The sequence below is a fragment of the Geotrypetes seraphini genome, chromosome 8 (assembly GCF_902459505.1).
Source record: "Geotrypetes seraphini chromosome 8, aGeoSer1.1, whole genome shotgun sequence".
NCBI lineage: Eukaryota > Metazoa > Chordata > Amphibia > Gymnophiona > Dermophiidae > Geotrypetes > Geotrypetes seraphini.
In genome coordinates, this window is record NC_047091.1 from 82,702,616 (window position 1) to 82,722,419 (window position 19,804).

At 45.5% G+C, this 19,804-nt stretch overlaps 1 protein-coding gene across 2 annotated transcripts in view; it reads right to left on the reverse strand.

Annotated features, from left to right (window-relative positions):
• Nucleotides 1-19,804, reverse strand: part of LOC117365052 (zinc finger protein 541-like) — a 54,933-nt gene that overhangs the window by 34,496 nt on the left and 633 nt on the right. For both annotated transcript variants that reach the window (XM_033954942.1, XM_033954941.1), the window contains exons 2-7: nucleotides 19,395-19,550; nucleotides 18,862-19,084; nucleotides 18,712-18,769; nucleotides 18,277-18,419; nucleotides 2,959-3,062; nucleotides 2,106-2,181 (exon numbers count right to left, since the gene is read on the reverse strand). In XM_033954942.1, the coding sequence (XP_033810833.1) occupies nucleotides 2,106-2,181; nucleotides 2,959-3,062; nucleotides 18,277-18,419; nucleotides 18,712-18,769; nucleotides 18,862-19,084; nucleotides 19,395-19,499 (709 nt within the window). In that variant the 5' untranslated portion in view covers nucleotides 19,500-19,550. The remainder of the gene's footprint in view (nucleotides 1-2,105; nucleotides 2,182-2,958; nucleotides 3,063-18,276; nucleotides 18,420-18,711; nucleotides 18,770-18,861; nucleotides 19,085-19,394; nucleotides 19,551-19,804) is intronic.

The following is a 19,804-nucleotide window of genomic DNA, read 5'->3' on the forward strand; positions in this document are numbered from 1 at the left end:
CACAGACCATGAGCTTCAGCGCCTTTAAAGTGTAGCTGGATCTGGAGTAGTTCTCTGCCTCTAGCCGGTGGTCAGCTACCACACCAAGATCTTCAGGCTGCCAGTCGGACCTTAGTTGGACTGATCTTCAATCCCCCTGGACCATGCATGATGTCAAAGAAAAGGGAGGGAGGCAAAGCTGCAGTCGGCACTGTGAACACCCCGAAGGACACTATTGATGCTTAACAGCCTGCGTTCAAGTTCCTGTCAAGGAAGCAAGCAAGTGCTGAGGGCCCAGAATCCTGACCTCCACAAATCTTTAGTAGTCTGCCTGAACAGGTCTCCAAAGGATGGACCTGCCAGCTGCAGACTTAAATATCTGCTCTTCTCCAAGCAGGCAAAGCAGTCTTTTTAAGCTGCACAAAAATATGATGAAAAAACGATAAAACACCGCAAAACTATAAGAATAATGGAGCAGATCAGACAGACACCTTCATGCTCACCTGCAGAAGTAAGAACTGAGGGGCAGCAGAAACTGTGAAGAAGGAAGAGGAGCTGAATAGCTGTGATTCATATCCTCTGCAGCATGCTCATGAGCACAGATGGATTACCCTATGATTCAGCCTATTACACTGGTTGAAGTTATTAGCTAGGTAGACTTGGGAAAGCCATTGCTCATCCCTCAAAAGAAGCTACGAGAACTAAATCTACCATATTTTTCACTCCATAAGATGCACCTGACCATAAGACGCACCCTAGATTAAGAGTAGGAAAACAAGAAAAAAAACATTCTGAACCAAATTGTGTATTAACATATACCAGGCTCTGTACCCAGTCCCCCCTCCCCTACTAATTCTAATGCAATTTTTTCCTTTCATTTTTCATATACACACAGCAGATATAAATTCTCAAAACTGACACATTTTGATCACTAAATTGAAAATAAAAACATTTTTCCTACCTTTGTTGTCTGGTGATTTAATTAGTTTCTGGTTGGACTTCCTTCTGACTGTGCATCCAACATTTCTTTTATAATCCAGCCCCATCCCCTTTGGGTCCAGGTCTCTATCTCTCTCTGGCTTTTTTCTGCTTACAACCCCCCATCCCATCCCCAAGTCCAGCATTTGTTCTCCTTTCTTCCAGGTCTTTCTCTGCTTCTCTCTCTCTCTCCTTCCTTCCTCACTGGTCCAGAATCTTTCCACTTCTCTGCAGTCTCTCTCTCTCTTCCCTCTATACCCCGAAGTCCATCATCTGCCCCCCTCTTTTCTGCCTCCCTTTTGTTTCAGATTTCTCCCTCTCTCTATCATCCTTCTGCTAACATTTTGAGTGTTTCCCCTCTCTACCTTCTCTGATCCAACATCCCGCTGGGGCCCTCGCGACGGGCAGGGCGTTACCTCCAAGCTGCTTCCTGACCCAGCAAGAGAGGTCGTCTTCCATGCTGTGGCTACCGCTGACCTAATTACGGCAGCCTGCAGAGCGAACTTCGGAGGCCAATGACAACCTGCTAAGCTCGCTCTGCAGGCTGCCATAATTAGGTCAGTGGCAGTCACAGCGTGGAAGATGACCTCTCTCGCTGGGTCAGGAAGCAGCTTGGAGGTAAGGCCCCGCCCGTCGCGAGGGTAGGAAGTTGGATCTGGACAATTCGGGTAAGAGTGAGAGGAGGCTTCAGGCGCTCACCAATGCAAGGGAGAGCTGTATTGGGCGCGGGCATTTAAAAAGGTACGTCGGGATAGGGTGTTTTAAAAAAAGTACCTTTGCTGCATAAGATGCATTGACATTTTCACCCACTTTAGAGTGGAAAAAAAGTGCGTCTTGTGGAGCGAAAAATACAGTACTTTTTGGGATCTGCCAGGTATTGTGACTTGCAATGTCCACAGTCAGGCAGGACACTGGGCTTGATGAACCTCAGTCCGATATACATGGCCTTCTTAATCAAAGAAAAGGACAAGAGAATAACCAGCAGAGCAGGGGAGGAGTGGATTTACTGTCCACCACCAACAACAAAAAAAAACAGCTTAAACTAAACTATGGGAATAGAGCCCACAAGGAAGAGAAAATACTTTAATGACACACACAAACATACACACACTTCAGTTAATGCTATCCCTGCTCCATACCATCTTTACCTGTATAATGATAATCTGCTAAAGGATGGGACTGGGGCCTCCGTGGTGTCTTCAGGAGTAATAGCTCCAATGCAGCCTGGGCAGGAAGAGAGGGACACACAAAGGGTGTAAGAGCAAGCTTTATCCAAAGACAAATACTGCTGTATGACCGGCACACTTGAGCAAACACTTATAGCTGCTTCTATCACTCCAGACTATTGGCTCTCTAGTAACCCAAGATACTTTACAGCTTCTGATACAGGCACTTGCTCCAAGCCTGTTAGGGTGAGCAATGACCTTAACTGGTTTTCCACTGCTTTATGATTTACTATCTAAGAAACCTGGGAAAGTGTAAGCTTTCAGTCAGACTTGCAAGTAATGAAGGCAGCCCATCACTTTTCCAACCCTGGAATGAGTTAAGATGGAAAAGATTATACAGCTCCAGATGAACTATACTGTCAAATAGTGCTTCTCTCCTCAAATCCCAGACCCTACTTTCTCATGGCCTTCATGTCTTCTTCCCCAATACCTTCAGATCCCTAGATCCTGTACTGAGCACCCCTTTTGATCACTCAACTCAAAGCCCTCTAGATCTTGCACCCAGAATCCTCCTAGACGGTCCTATCTACAGATTCTTCAACTCCCACACATGCCATGCCACCTGTGATGGAATGCTAAGCAGTGATTCCTTAGCATCCCTCCAGACCAGTCCAGTTACAGTTCCTACTAGCTGGTAGAAGTGGTTAAGCCTATGCAACTCAACTGTTCTGGAGGGACTAAGGAAAAAAAATTAGTAGGTTAAGATCTAATTGCTCCTCCATACAGTCACATTCTTATCTTTGCTCCCTCACACTCCACGGTATTGTGACATTACCAGTGTGTCCCCATTGGCCTCGAACAGACAGTGCAATGCAAACTCCTGGTTGGTGCCACCTCCGGGGAAGACACTGGAACACGCCATGTTTAACAGATTTTCCACTAGGACAGAAGAGTAGTAAATTAGCAGAAAGTTCCATCAGGATACTGTTGGCACCTCCTTGCTCCTTAGATCAACTCTTGAGGCCTAGGTTTGATCACATACTTGTATATGAATCTGAGCCCTACAATATTTAAACACAAAACATTTTCTTTGAGGCTTTATAATACACTACAATTTTTCAAGAAGAGCAGAGTGACAGGAAAAAAACAGTATTTTATGTTAAAAAAAAAAAAAATACTCCAACTGAACTATGAAAATGCAGAAGCTATGGGGAGATGGAAGACACTCTTCCATTTACAATGATGGTGTCAACCTTCCAGTGCAGGTGGAAAAACATGTTTTGCCAAGTGAAAGGGTTATTAAGGAGGTGGTGCTGATGATGATGGGAGATTGATCCACTGATTACCGATAATGGTAGTACACTACACATGAAAGTGGGTACAGGATCATACAAAACTGAGGTCAACAAGATAAGAAGGTCCGATGGGATAAAGTCCAAGGATACTAAGGAAAATCTGAGAGGTTATGACAGTGCCACTGATGATTCTGGTATATATAACTCTGGACACAGAAAGACAGATGGATGGACACCTTCCTTCTAAACTCACACCAAAAGCCCTCTAGAGCAGGGGTCTCAAAGTCCCTCCTTGAGGGCCACAATCCAGTCAGGATTTCCCCAATGAATATGCATTGAAAGCAGAGCATGCACACAGATCTCATGCATATTCATTGGGGAAATCCTGAAAACCCAATTGGATTGTGGCCCTCAAGGAGGGGCTTTGAGACCCCTGCTCTAGAATGAGACCTAAGGACCCTTACAGGAAAGAAAGGGGGAAGATACGACAGGCATTCTAACATTTCCAGAGAGAAGGCACATAAGGTGTTTTTCAATAGAAAGGAAAGTTCAGAGCAGTGATTCCCAAACTGTGGATTGAGACCCATGGGGGGGAGGGGGGTCAAAGAAATAAGGTCACTCACCCTCCCTTTGGACTTCTACTATGACCTATTCCCAGTAATGCCAGTCAGCATGGATCCTAGGAACCAATGAAAGTTCACAGGTCCCTGTTAAGACTGGAAACCTATGGAGAATACTGTGATCAATGAGTGTACACTCACTCACAGGTCCTGTACTAACAGATACTGCCCACCTTCCTGGGTAAAAGAGGGGAAGAGAGGCGGAAACCTGTTATTTTCACTTCAGCTGGAGTCATGTGAATTTTTAGTTCTTAAAATAAGGTCATATAAGATAAAGTTTAAGAAGCACTGGTCTAGAGCAGGGATGGGCAACTCCAGTCCTCGAGGGCTGGAATCCAGTCGGGTTTTCAGGATTTCCCCAATGAATATGCATGAGATCTATTTGCATGCACTGTTTCAATGCATATTCATTGGGGAAATCCTGAAAACCCGACTGGATTCCGGCCTTCGAGGACTGGAGTTGCCCACCCCTGGTCTAGAGCAGTGGTTCCCAACCCTGAACTGGAGGATCACCAGGCCAATCAGGTTTTCAGGCTAGCCCTAATGAATATGCATGGAGAAAATTTGCATGCCTGTCACATCCATTATATGCAAATCTCTTTCATGCATATTCAGTAGGGCTAACCTGAAAATCCGATTGGCCTGGTGGTCCTCCAGGACAGGGTTGGGAACCACTGGTCTGGAGCATAAAATGTAACCCTGATTGTTCCTTCACTCAGCTTCCTATCTCACCCATGGGCTACTTCCCCAAAGACTCTTCTACAGTTTTAACGCAAAGCCCCCACTCCTACCATCCCTCATATGTTTTCTCCTCTTTGCCTATTACTTCCTATTTCTTGAAGCTTATAATCTCTCTCCTTTTTGTAAAGTGTTGCACAAATAAGGTAATGTCAAGTGGGCATGGTACATAGTTAAAGGACAGCAAACTCAGGAGTAATGTAAGGAAAACTTTTTTGCAGGAGGGAATCAAAACAATTTGAGATTTCAAGAAAGCCTAGGATAAGTGCTGGAGGACTCTAGATGTAAGTATGGGAAGGGTAAACTCTGAGACGGCATTTGAAATGGGCAGTCTGGATTTCCTTATCTACCTGAACTTTCTTTTTATAGAATTGGGCCCATTACAGTCTCAAAGCCACACCCTTTGCCTCTGATCAGCTAGTGCTACACTGTAAAATGAACAAGGCAGTAAGTGGTTCAACAGAGTATGGAAAGATTAGATTCTTATCCTCATTAATCTTCTTTCTAGTATACATACCCTCTATTTCTGAACCAGTGGGTAGTCAATCTCTTCTCGCGAGAACTCTTATAGGGAGCTTCATTTGCATTTTGGTTCCAGGGTAGGTGGGCATGCAGAGATTTCCTCTGCAGACTCCAGCGCAAAATCAGAGCGTCCTGCAGTGGACGTAAAGGAGCCCTGGCCCAAAGGCCCACCTCAAGTCGTCGTTCCCATGGTCCCCAGGATCTGGGGATATTGCCAGTCAGTCGGGACCTGAGTGTCCAGAAAGTCCCTGACCAACTGGTGATGTTTCCAATTGACACAACTTGGGCAGGAAAACCTTGTTCTGTTGTGTGGAAGCAAACCCCCACATGTTCCAAGTCCTGTGTCTACTCCAGGTGACTTTTTGAAGATGATTACCCAGCCCAGGTGCTGAAGCAGCTGAATGACCTGGCGAACTGCCTGATGGGGCCTAGATCAGTCAGTCAACCAGATACAAGTGTACCAGGACCCTTAAGGCACGCAGATGAGCCACCACCATAATCTTGGTGAAGGTCTGGGCGCCGACCCAAGAAGGAATGTCGCAAACTGGAAGCGCTGCTGCAGAACATGGAATCTCTGACACTTCCTGTGATCCTGATAGGAAAATATACCTTCGTCAGTTTCAGGGAAGTCAAGAATGTTTCCTGTCATCAAGGTGAGCACCACAAGTACAGTCTCCTACCGGAAATAAGACAATTTCAGCACCGCATTCATTGCTCCAAGGACCAAGATCGATCTCCAGTCATTGGAGCCTCTCTTTGAAATGATGAAATATATTGAGTATCTGCCGGAGCCCAAGTCTTGCTCCTGAACTGACTCTACAATGCAATGCCCAGAAGTCAGCAGACTGTGGCCTCCACCTGAGCCTGCATTTCTGGCCTCTCCGCAGAGGAATCCAGGAGGACAATAAAACTCGAGTCTGTAGCTGTTCCGAAGGCCTCCAGGACCCAATGGTCTGAGATGATGGCCTGTCATTCCACCAGGAAGGCTGAGAGCTACCCCCATGGGCGACCGGTGTCGGGAGCCTATGAGCATCTGCTTGGCAGACTGGGCATAGCACTGCCCAGAGGACCCCCCAAACTACTGACGGGAACGCCAGAAGGGACGAAAGCTAGGGCACCCAGATCCTCTGAAGGGTCAGGGCCTAGAATCCAGCAAGGACTTGGGCCTGAGGTTCTAGCCATGAGGTCATCCAGACCTTTGCCAAACAAGAGTTGCCCCTTAAAAGTAACTTGCTTAACGCTGGTTAAAGGCATCTACCAGAGGGTAGAGCCGAGCCATGACTCTGGGCCCTCAGACACCTCCCAAATATCTGAGCATCTTAACTATGTCAGGAAAAGAAGCCAAGAGCGGTCTCTCATTACTTATCAGGGAAGCAGTCCCCGGTGACTGGCAGACTAACCTCCAGCTTTAACTCCTGGAGGAACTCAGAAATTAAAGCAACCAGATATGCAGGTTTAAAAAAAGTCTCCACACTATGGGATCCTTACCTAGATCTTGGAATCCACCCGGATCCTGAACATGGAGATCCACAAGGGCAGCAACATCCTCCACAACAGTAGTACCAGCCAGCATGATTAAGAGCATAGCAGTGAATCCTGGTCGACCATGGCAACTGCCAGCATACAAGTTTGGACCACCACTACAAGGGAGCCGGGTACAATCCCTGTGTCCTGGGAAAGGGGGGAACTCCCCAAGCCGGCATGGACGCCTGCGGAGGGGCAGCTGGCATCAAGTTTTATTTGTTTTGTTGCCAAAAAGCCTGATACCTCAAGCTAATAAATTTGTTGAAAAACCCAAGATCTGGGGCAGGAGTCGCCTCCTATGGACCCATCTTGCAGGACTTGTTAACCGTGGCTGCCAAATCGCAGCTGCGGTTCGCCAGAACAACAATTGCACTGTCCTCAGGGCTCATTTTTGAATTTCCAGAGCGCCCATGGCCAGAAATAGAAGCACAACCCCCTTCAGAGGTTGAAGTTATTTGAGCCAATTAAATTTCACCCTCCTCCCATGCTGCAGTACACGTGGAACATGGACACTCACCAGAGAGCCATCCATCACAAATGAGGCTTGAATCTACATCATCCTGCCCTAGGGAGGCCATCTGAGCAGTTTTCTTGCAAAAACAAAACCTGCAGAGGCTAAAAATAACTAAATTAAAATCGGGAAAATCCAAAATTGCCATTGTGGGCGTAATTTTCAATAAAAAAGCCCAGGAAAAACACAGGAACCCCTAAAACACAGCAATTTGGGGATTTTAGGGGTGGGAGGGGAACCAGGACACACTCCCAAACTTCTTAAAATGCTCTTTTAGAGACCCCCCCAAAAATCGCTGTTTCAGGCTGTCAGCCCCATACTCACTGTGGAATTGGCTGCTGTGTATTGCTGCAATGGAAACTGAAACAGCTTACAGGAAGATCATCTGCCTGTACAAGTATGCAAATTGGATCGCTGGTCTTCTGACTAGAGAGTTGCACGGGGACAGAAATCCCACCCATCCTCGCCAGGATCCTCTCCGTCCCCACCCGTCCCCGCCAGGATCCTCTCCGTCCCCACCCAACCCCACAAGGAATTGCCTCCATCCCCGCCCATCCCCATAAAAAGCAGCAATTACTTCTGACAGGATCATCAATTCCACAGTTTCTTTTGTGTTTGCGCTGCTGTTTTCCTTGTGGAAACTCTTTGGTGGAACTCTTTTTTTGTTTTCTGTTCAGGTAATTAACTTATAAACCCCCTCTTTTACTAAGGCTGACGTGTCCATTATATGATATGGACGAACCCTGCTTCCAAAGTCTTCCATCCCCGTGGAAGTCCCTTTGGCTAGAGGGGGGTCCCCGTGGGAGTCCCGTGGGCCAGAGGGGGGTCCCCGTGGGAGTCCTGTGGGTTAGGGGGGATTCCCACGGGACCTGCGGGATCCCCGCAATTCCCATTCTCGTGCAGACCTCTACTTCTGACTGCTCCCTTGGCCCGACACCCTCTGCCACCAAAAGACACCAGCACGGACATAACCTTGTGGAGGGATGCAGTTGGCTCCAATCTCAGGCACACCTCCATGAAGCCACGCAGCCTACACTCAGACCCACTAGTAGACAAACCCGGGTTGAGCAAGCTCTCAAGGGAATAGTCCCCGAAACCCAAACTGAAATGCTGGCTGTCAAGAGGGTACACTAACGTGCAGCCAAACCCCTGGAAACAGGCTTTACACAAAGCCTGCAATCTCCCGCAACCAGAGCTGTCCCCATGGGGAACCTCTGCAGTACAGGGCAGAATTCAGGGGGAAAAAAAAAAAAGACAATCAGAAGAAAAATAAACACGAGCAGAAAAGACAAGCTCCTATAGTCCGGCTTGGATCCTCAAATGACCCATGCTACACTCCAAGGATTACACTAGATGATACAGACTTTGCATTAGAACTACAATCCCAAATCTTAAGAGTAGAAATTGATCATCACCTATCCATCAAGAACCACATACAATCAATAATAAAAAATCTTTCCTTGTGATGAGAAAATTAGAAGCCATCAGAAAATACTTCAAAACAAAGGCTTTCCAAATTTTAGTGCAATCCCTAATCCTATCTCATCAAGGTCAGCACGCTCCTCAGACCACAAGTCTTTGTCCCAGGCCACTTGTAGATGCTTGGACAAGGAAGGAGGAGGCAGCACGAAAGGAGTAGGGGGGCAGAGCCGCAGAAGGCGCAGAGGACCCCCGACCACCTGAAAATAAGCTTTACATAGTATAAAAATTAAATCTGGGTTAAAAAAAACCCCGGCGTCCCCATGGAACTCCCTGCCACAGCAGGGGTCCTGGCTGAAACCTGCCCCTGTTTTTCCAATACAGGGGGAAGGTCACCTGAGGCTGGAAACAAGATGGAGGGCTTCCCGCCAAAAATGGCGAAGATCCAGCCAAAAATGAGCCCTCCATGGCCTGTAGCGGCTTGGAAGCCTGAACTGACCTGGCCACTAAAGCAGGTAAGCCGGCATCAGCTGTGAGGGAATCCCCAACCGCTTTGGCGGCAAGGGAATCCTTTTTAGCTTTACTGTCAGTAGCTGAGGAAATCCCTCCGTGGGCAGCAGGGGAAGGCCGGACTTCCCCGCTGTCAGCTGCCGACCCGCAAGGCACTTTCAGCAGGAAGCTCTGGCCGCCGGCACCCATTACCGACGAGGATCCTCCACTGCTCCGGGCTGCACAGCGTCTGCAGCACAATGAGCACTTTTTCCTTTGTAAAGTGCTCTTTGCTCCACATGCGACCTAGCTTAAGAAAAAAGCGGTTAGTTAAAAAGTACAGTAATTTACAGCAAATTTAAAAGGAAAGCAACCCTTCAGAGTGGCACTGCCTCAGGATTATTTTTTTTTTTCACAGAACAGACTTCACTAGCTCTCAAAGCAGTATGCCTTACTTGAATTAGGGGCAAGGCTTACTGCTGAGACACCTCTAAAAAATGTTGTGAAGGTGGGGGAGGGACCCAGCATGAGACCCGCTGGGTTTGACCCCCCCCCCCCCCGAGTTCAGATGGACCTCCAAACAGGGCCCACCCAAGCTCCCATCTCTTAACATCCTATTACACTCCCTGGTGATCTCAGAACTTGATTCTTGTAACTTCCTGTATCAAGGCATTACCCAAAAAGAACGAAGATTACAAATTATTCAAAACACTGCAGTACAATTAATATACAAAGCTAAAAAATGTGACCATGCTATGCCCCTATTGATAAAATCACACTGGATACCAATCACATACAGAATCACTTATAAAATTCTACTACTTACATTTGAAACTAAAACCACACACACCCCATCCTTCACTGACAGACTTCTCATCCCTATTGCTCTCTAAGAATCCTTCATTCCAGTAATCAATATCTCCTAAATATCCCTTCACTACAACATACATTCTATGACTCCATCAGGAAAAAAATATTCTCTGTTACAGCACCAACTCTCTGGAACTCATTACTCCTGCATTTTCTTATTTAAAGACGCCTTCAATACGTAACTCCCTCCCATGGAATAAAATGACGGAAGTCACAGCATCCTCCCTTCCCCTCATGTATTAATCTTTTATGTTCTTCTTTCATCAATAATAATAAAAGGCTAAGCGCGCATGCGCTTTTCAAAGATCATGATTCCTGGTGGTGTGAGGTGTGCTTCTGTGTCAGCCTCACGGCGCCTGCGCTAGCTGGAAGCGCGTGACTGTGCAGAAGACGCCAGCGACTCCTCCCTCCTGCTGCCGCTCCTCTTCAAAGCGGCCTGCTGAGGTTCGCCAGCCGCTGTAGCGAATCTCACAGGCCGCTCTCCACCTTCCCGACATGGTGCTGAAGAAGGAGTCGGGGTTGCCGCTGTCGTCAAACACGCACGTCTTCCTGCAGCCCCACCCACCGCCATGAAGCAGGAGAACCTGCTCGACAATCTGGGCCGAGAGGTGAACGATGCAGTCACAGCTCGAGGAATGGAGGGAGGGTAAGAATGGGAGGGGGTGAAAACGGAAGGGGGCCATGGGGCAGGCAGGCATTGCACAACAGGGGGCCAGGGGGAGAGGGAAAGGGGGCTGCTTTGGGGGGGGCAGACAGCAATCATCAGGGGGGAACAGAAGGGGGCCACAGAGCACGCAGGGGAGGGAGGCAGACAGCAATCATCAAGAGGGAACAGAGGGGGGCCACGGAGCATGCAGGCATGGCAAAACAGGCACAGGACAGGCAGGCATTGCACAACAGGGGACCAGGAGGAGAGGGAAAGGGGGCTGCTTTGGGGGGAGGGGGCAGACAGCAATCATCAGGGGGGAATAGAAGGGGGCCAGGGAGCATGCAGGCATGGCACAACAGGCATGGGGCAGGCAGCCATTGCACAACAAGGGACCAGGGGGGAGGGGTGTGCTGGGGGCAGACATCAATCATCGGGGGGGAACAGAAGAGGGCCATGGAGCACGCAGGCATGGCACAACAGGGGGAGAGGGAAAGGGGTGTGCTGGGGGGCAGAAAACAATCATGCTTTGCTCTGGGAGGGGGGGAGACAGAAGGGGGCCACGGAGAGACAGGCAGGCATGGTGCAACAGAGAAATACAGATAGGCAGGGGGACCAGGGAGAGACACAGACAGAATGAATGACAGACAGACAGACAGCGTCCAAAGAGAGACAGACAAAGAAAAAACCCAGACAGACATCTGCTCTAGCGTCCGTTCATGTAACGGGCTTAAAGACTAGTATTATATATTGTACTTCTTCCCTCTTCTCTAATTGTTTCTTTAAGTCTTGGTAGTGCTCAGTCTTAATTATGTTCCCCTTAAATTTTAAAATTTTGTAAATATGACTGATGTTAACCGCTTTGACAATTTTTAGACGGTATATCAAATTTTAATGAAACTTGAAACTTTGTTTTCAAATCGAGAAATCCAAGATGGCCAACATGATTTTGCACCAAAAAAGGCCTGGAGTTACAATGAAAAACAAAAAATAACAGTTTGGGGATTTTAGAGGTAGGGCAACCTAACTCTAACCCCAGAAGAGAAGAAAATCCGATTTTAAAGGCCCCCCGATTTGGTTTGCCAGGCTGTCAGCCTGTTACTGACTGTGCCATGCTGTGTGCTTGGAACTGCAAGTGTGGAAGCTGGAGAACCTCTACCTCAACAAACATGTAATCTGGATTAATAATAATAATTTTATTTCTTGTATACCGCTATACCGTGAGGTTCAAAGCGTTTTACAGGAGATACAATTAAGTAAGATTAATTAAAATGAAGAAAAGTACTTAGAGTTCCCTGACTGAACCAAAGGCTCACAATCTTGCTAAAGTACTTGAGAAAAATAAATTAATTAGGCTATAAACATAGAATAGAAGAAGACAGAAAAACAGTACATAGGAAAATTAATTTAGAATACATTATACAGGAGTTTTTTTCGGATACGATATATGTGAGGATTTAATATAATAAACATAATAGATTATGTATCATTAAAAAATTAAATCTAGTAGCATTACAAAGATTCTAAACTGAATTCCATACATTGATTGAGTAAATAGTTTAGTAAAAGATATTAGAAATTGAAATTGGTTACAATAATTAAGAAAATTGAACCAGGTAGCAGACTAAACATGGGAATAAAGAGGAGATAGAAGGAGAAGAGTTTAGGTAGATTGAATATGCTTGGTGAATAAATGAGTTTTGATTTCTTTTCGGAAGGCTTTGAGATTAGATGTTGTGATCAGTAATTTAGAGATTGAAAGATCAATTTTTGCTGCTTGTGTCGCTAGGAGGCCATCATAAAATTTCTTACGCAGGGTGCCTTTGAATGATGGGTAGGAGAATGGGGTCTGTGACCTCCTTGTTCTGGTTGGAAGTAGACGATTTAGGCGATTGTAAAGATAGGAAGGTGCCGTACCGTAAATTACTTTGTAGAGTATACACTATAACTTGAAATGAATTCTGGCTCAGATTGGTAGCCAATGTGAATCTAGATAAGCGTTAGTTATATGGTCAAATCTTCCAATAGAATAAATCAATCTAAGAGCAGTATTCTGAACAGTCTGGAGTCGTTTGATCATATAAATGGGGCAAGGTAGATAGAGAATATTACAATAGTCTATTAGTCCTAGTACAAGAGATTGAACTATAATCCTGTATTGGTCTTTATCAAAGAATTTTCTAATTTTTCTTAAATTGCGCATTGTGAAGAATGCTTTTTGGGTAGTTTTTTTAATTGAGTCTGCATTGTGCATCTGTCTATTAATACACCCAAAATTTTAAGGGAGACCTGTATTGGATACTTAATTGTTTTGAATTCCAAGTCAGTTATGGATGGATTTTTGTCTGTTTCTAGCATAAGGAATTTGGTTTTATCTGCATTTAACTTAAATTTATGGTTGGTCATCCATTTTTCTACTTCCTCCAGAATTGTTTCAAGATGACCTAATGAGTCTTGGGTATCATAAGGGAAGAGAATGGTAATGTCATCTGCATAGCTGAATGATGTTACATTTAGGTTATCTAAAGTGGTGCCCAGAGAGAATATAAAAAGATTAAATAAAATGGGTGATAGAGGGGACCCCTGAGAACTCCACAAGGATTAGCCCATGGGTCTGATTTAAGATCTTTTTGTTTGACTCTATAAGTTCTTTTTTTAAGGAAACCTTGGAACCAGTTATGAACCTTGCCAGAAATCCCAATGTCATCTAATATCTGCAGCAAAATAGAGTGATCTACAAGGTCGAAGGCGGCGGAGAGATCTAGTTGTATTATAAGGATCTTACGTCCTTGGCTGAGGTACTGTCGAGCAATGTCAAGCAGAGTTGCTAGTAGGGTTTCAGTGCTATGATTTGTCCTGAATCCTGATTGAGAAGAATGTAGTATATTGTGGTCTTCTAGGTCAGTGTTCTTCAACCTTTTTACACCTATGGACCGGCGGAAATAAAATAATTATTTCGTGGACCGGCAAACTAATAAGACTGAAATTTTTAAAAACCCCATTGCCGCCCTGTCCCCGCGAGCTCGGTCCCGTTAACCATCTGATCCCATCCACACAAGCCTCAAATAGTTATGATTTTATATTGAACATACTTTATTAAAGTATAAAAAGAAACAATATTCTGTACAATTGTCATTTTATAAATATAAATAATACAGGGCAAGGATCAACAAAATCCCCCGTCTCCCCTCCCCTTCACATATATCCCCTCTACTATCAAGAAAACTGAATAAGCCAAATTATTACAGAATGCTACACAAATATCATGCTAACAGAATACCGCAGTCACACATGGCAGGAATGGTGTTAGGAGGAGTGCAAGTAGGGCAACTGCCTCCTGGTCAGAGAGAGCCCTAAGCCAGCTGGAAACTAAAGATGCACTGCCTGGGCTTTGCACTCCTCAGTTATGTCTAACATCAGCTCTAGCAGGATACATATTTTAAATCTGATATATTCTAATCACAAGATAGAAATAAAATTATTTTTTTCTACCTTTTATCGTCTCTGGTTTCTGCTTTCATCGTCTTTTCATTCTCTTCCATCCAGCGTCTGCCCTCTGTCTCTTCAATCCAGCATCTGCCTCTTCCATCCACTGTCTGCCCTCTACCCCTCCCCCTCCCATATGGTATCTGCGTTCTTTCTATGCCCCTCTCTCCTACACCAGATCTAGCATCTTTGTCCCTCTTTCCTTATTTTTCATCTGACCCCCTTTCCCAGCATCAATCTCTCTCTACCTTGTTATTCCTCTCTCTCCCCTTTCCCTCATCTGATCTCTCCATTCCATCCTGACTCCTTCCCCTCCTCTAATCTCCCTGCCAGCTGTTTCCTTCCAATGTTCCTCCTCCCCTGTCCAGCAGTACCTTCTCCCTTTCTTCCTCCCCTTATCCAACAGTAACTCTTTCCCTTCCCCTTCTCCCCTGTCAGCAGTATCCCCTTCCCCTCCCTTGTCCAGGAATACCCCTTCTCCCTTTCCTCCTCCCCTTATCCAACAGTAATTCTCGTCCCTTCCCTTTCCCTTCTCCCCTGTCAGCAGTAGCCCCTTCCCCTCCCTTGTCCAGGAGTACCCCTTCTCCCTTTCCTCCTCCCGTTATCCAACAATAATTCTTGTCCCTTCTCCCCTGTCAACAGTATCCCCTTCCCCTCCCTTGTCCAGGAGTACCCCTTCTCCCTTTCCTCCTCCCCTTATCCAACAATAATTCTTGTCCCTTCCCTTTCCTTTCTCCGCTGTCAGCAGTAGCCCCTTCCCCTCGAGTACCCCTTCTCCCTTCCCTCTCCAGCCAATGTTTCCTCTATGTAGGCTAGCAGCAGATCTGTTTGCTTTTAACTTCGGCACACAGCTGCCCCTAAGCAGTATTTTAGCGCGGTTTCATGAGGCAGCCTCAGGGCCTTTGGTAGGCCGGCCCGCTTCGATGATGCGATGTGGGCCGGCCTACCAAAGGCCCCGAGGCTGCCTCATGAAACCACGCTAAAATACTGCCTAGGGGCAGCTGTGTGCCGAAGTTAAAAGCACACAGACCTGCCGCTGCTTTTCTGGGGGTGCGGAGAAGTCGGTGGTGGCAGGCAGGAGTGCCGGCATAGTGACGGCAACAGGAAGTTGCACGTCAGCTGACGCCGGCATCTTTTGCTGCGGCAGAATCCTAAATCCTTCGCGGACCGGCAAGGTTTTTTTGCGGACCGATACCGGTCCACGGACCGGCGGTTGAAGAACTGTGTTCTAGGTAATTGGAGAGGTATTGTGTCACAAGACCTTCAATCAGTTTGATGTACAGTGGAATTGAGGCAATGGGTCTATAATTATTAGGAGTGTCAATAGGGCCTTTTTGATCTTTCAATAGAGGGGTAAGTATAATCTCACCTAGGTCATGTGGGAATTGACCTTCATTGAGTGTAGTTTGAATCCATTGCGTGAGGCTGGTTTTGAATTTGAGGGATGCATTTATAAGTAGATAAGATGGACAATTATTCAGGTCACAAGATGTGTGGCTATATTTTTTGTAGAGATGGTTTAAGTCAGACCATTGTAGAGTTGGAAAGGTAGACCAAGTTCTATCTGCAATTATGGCTCCTTCTATTGAGGGGGATGATTGTATCTCGTCCAGGTTGGTTGAGGAGTTGTTGAACGTAGATCTGATTGAAATAATCTTATGTTTGAAATAATCAGCTAATTGATAGGCAGATGGTGGTTTGTTATCTTGTGTAGCCAGGAAAGGTCTAGTATCTGTAAGTTTTTTTATTAGATTGAAAAGAATTTTAGTATCTGGAGAGTTAGTGCCGATTAGATTAGAATAGTATGCTTTGTGTTTTTCCCTTAAGTTTGATGTTATATTGTTTGATTAAGCTTCTCCAAGCCGTTCTGGTTTGATCTAGATTCTTTTTTCTCCAGGCTCTTTCAAGTTGTCTGCACTTTCTTTTTAGAATAAGAAGTTCGGAGTCAAACCATTTATCTGAAGGTCTACATATTCTGTGTTTGATTTTTTTCTGGCGCTAACTCATTCAGGGTTGTTTCACTTAAGGTACGCCAATGTTTTATAAAGTCTATATGGACATTGGAATTAATTGCAGGGTCCACCTTATCCCAAAATGTGGCAGGATCTATTTTTTTCCTAGATATGAAAGTTGTTTTTTGGGGCTCAGTTTTTAAGTTTTTATGAGGCCATTTGATGGCAAAAGTATATTTATAATGGTCTGACCAAAGTGAAGGATGCCATTTGCCTTTAATGATGTGAATTTTTGGTGTGTGAAGGTTATGAGATGTGAAAGCAGCAATATCAAGTTGGTGACCTTTTTCATGCGTGAGTTCAGGATTGAGAACCTGGTAAGATAGGGGGTCAAGATATAAGAGAATTTCCTCTACTTGTTTGGAAGTATGATCCTCAAGGTGCAGATTTATGTCTCTGAGGAGTATATTATATGTGGAGGTTAAAGAGAACTGGAAAATAAATTCTTCAAGTTCATGTTTTGAGGTGTTCCATTTTCCTGGTGTAATATAACATAATAGACAGTTCAAAGTACCATTGAGTGTATCGTCAGAGAGTTGACAAGCGAGAAGATCTAAATGAGGTATTGTATGTTTATGTAGGACTTTTAGATTGAAATTATTTTTTACTAGGATGGTAAGTCCTCCCCCTCGTTTATTTTCTCTGCAAACCAGCTCTAATTTATATCCATTGGGGCAAAATTCTGTTATGTAAGGATCAGAGTATGATGACAGCTTAGTTGATCTTTAACCAGCCAATCTTTAATTAGATTTGCTTTTGGGCCAATTGATCTTATATTCATATAGGCACGTTATTAAGTTGTGTTTTATGGTAGTGTTAGGTATACAGTGTGGGTAAAGAAGATTTATTGGTGGAAAATGTTGATTTTGAGCATTAATATTGGGTTTTGTTTTTGAGCATTTGTTTAGATGTTTTTTTCCCAGGGTATTGGTAATGTGTTCTTGGCTAGTCAATTGGCAAGGAGTAAGATATTTGGAGTTTTTTTTCTAGAAGGAAGAGATAGTATATGAATTGATTTATGAATAGGGATATAAGATATATGAGATCCTAAAGTTAACATTTGCTATTACTATATTATCTTTAAACATCTATTAGAGTCTGTAGATTAAGTATTAAGTCTTAAATTGTTCAAAACCTGCTCCCACGCTGCCTCTTCACTAGCAGACTCCAAAGTGAGTTGGTTCAGCTGTTCAGTTTGAGGAGTCTAAGCCGGGCATCACGCGCCTCCGGTGCTTTTTAAATTTAAATGCCAGGTCCCCCGCTGGTCGGGAAGAGGGGTGGAGCAGAGCTTCCACACTGCCTCTTCACTAGCAGACTCCAAAGTGAGTTGGTTCAGCTGTTCAGTTTACTTGTGTTTCCTGCCTCTCAGGCCCAACGTACCAGCCAGAGAGCTTAACTCCTACTGAAACCCGCACACACAAAACAGGGGGAGGAAAGCAATTGGCTCCGATCCTGGAGAAAGACCACCATGCAGCCTGCGCTCAAGCCCACTGCGGACAAACCTGGGGGGCAAGCTGTGCTCCCAAGGGAATGGTCATTGAGCCCTCAAAATTGTCCATGCAAGCTATCCAAGTGGGTGCACTGCCAAGCAGTCTGCCCCTTGGAAACAGACTCTTGACCTCAGAGTCTGTGCTCTCCCGCAGACAGAGCTGTCCCACAAAGGAAATCCTCTAAAGCACCGAAAAGCATTGAAAACAGTGAAAAAGACCGAGTTTAAAATGAGCAGAAAAGACAAGTTCCTATTGTCTCACTTGTAGGAAGACAACTGAGGAGTTGAAGGACAGCCCAGAAGGATGGGAGGAGGAGAAAAGAATGCAAATGAAGCTCCCTACAAGAGTATTCACAAGAAGAGGTTGATTACCCACTGGTTCAGGAATAGAGTGTCAGTCATGGTAGAAACTTATCACCACATACAATATCTAGTATGTACAAGCGGTATGAACCAACTCTTGTAACCCTCTGCTTTTAACCCAGACTGCTCCTTCACTCACAACTCACCCTTGGCTATAGATGGCTCTCACCTTTGCTTTGGGTCCCAGGGTCTTCCTGTAGCTCCTCTGATGGTTTCCATGCCAGCTGTGCCCAGGCAGGGTCTGCCTGTGCCAGCAAACAGTCCTGTAGCTCTGGCAATGATGCCTGGAACTCTTCACCCAAGTTTATCTGCCTGGCACAAGGATGGTGACAAGTCACAAATCAAGGTTTGATCAGGCATGGCACAGCTACAAACACAGCTGGATGCCATTCTGCCATATCTCTCCCTCATCAGTCAAGCATGAAAAAGAGGTTAACACTCAGGGAGAGGCCAATGGCACAGATAGAGAAATGCTCTAGGACCTCTGGAGCTGCTTCCCCACCAGCTCAAGCCAGGAGCCAAATCCTTCTCTGGGGCAGCACCAACCCTGGATCCTTAGTTCTCAGCTGCTCAAGTCCATTTCTCTGTATAAAATCAGACTTACGGTATTAATACTGCCAGTGGGTCAGAGGAATCCTGGTCCTGGTTGTGATCAATGGCATCTAAGAAAGATTAACCAGATGAAAGTTTGATATAAAATGATGGGAAATAACTCCAGGTCTGATCATCCAGTAGAAGGGTGGGTTGGGCTCACCTTTTACATGACGTATTGGCTGTGGAGTACCAGCTGTGTTACAGCACCATGAGTCATGCTCTAGGGCAGAGAATAATCCAGTGCCCTTCCGGAGAGGGTTCAGCATGGGGCATGGGGTATAACGAAGTGTGAAGTCTGGGCTTTCTTCCCAAAACTGGGGGCTCCGTAAGCAACTCCGGAAGGGTACTCCATTGTAATATGCAGTGAAGGGTTTCAGAATGGCCTGCAGGGAGTAAGATCAGAGTCATGTCTGTTCTAATCCCAGGTCAAGGACGGTCGATCAGCTGCAATGTACCTACCTTAATCCCTATCTGCAGGGTTCTGTCCCTCAAGAAATGAACACAAATATCAAATCAAACATTATTCTAACGCAAGACAGGCTAGACATATTTTGTCCTGTCCCTTTCCTAGTAACAGAATATGAAAGTAGATAAGGAAGTAAAGGCCATCTAGTCTGTCAGATTTATTCCCCTATTCCATCCTATCTTGTCTCCTCCTCTGGATTCCATTTTTCTGTTACTCTGGCCCTTTACCTGGAATTCTGCCACACTGGCCATGGGCAATGGCTTTTGTTCAAGCCCCAGATCTGTGTTGTTATTGTCCATTGTGGGCCCCTCATAACAAGTGCCTGTGGTCATTGAGATATCCAATGACCAGATGTTTGGGATCCTATAATGCTTCTCCGTATCCTGTCAAGGGGAGACACAGTAGTTAAATAACTAAATAAAAGCTGATTAATTCAGCCTTTGTTAAACTGGAGGTCTGCACCAACTGAAAACATTCACCATACACCAGCTTCCCACCACAGCTAGCACGGACCCCAAAGCTTCTAATTCTCCCTCTCCATTCATTCCACTGAGCTGGCACTTATCCCCGATTCTTCCTTCTCTACCTCTTCCACTGAGCTGGCACTGACCCCCTAATTCTCCCTCTTTCATCCCTT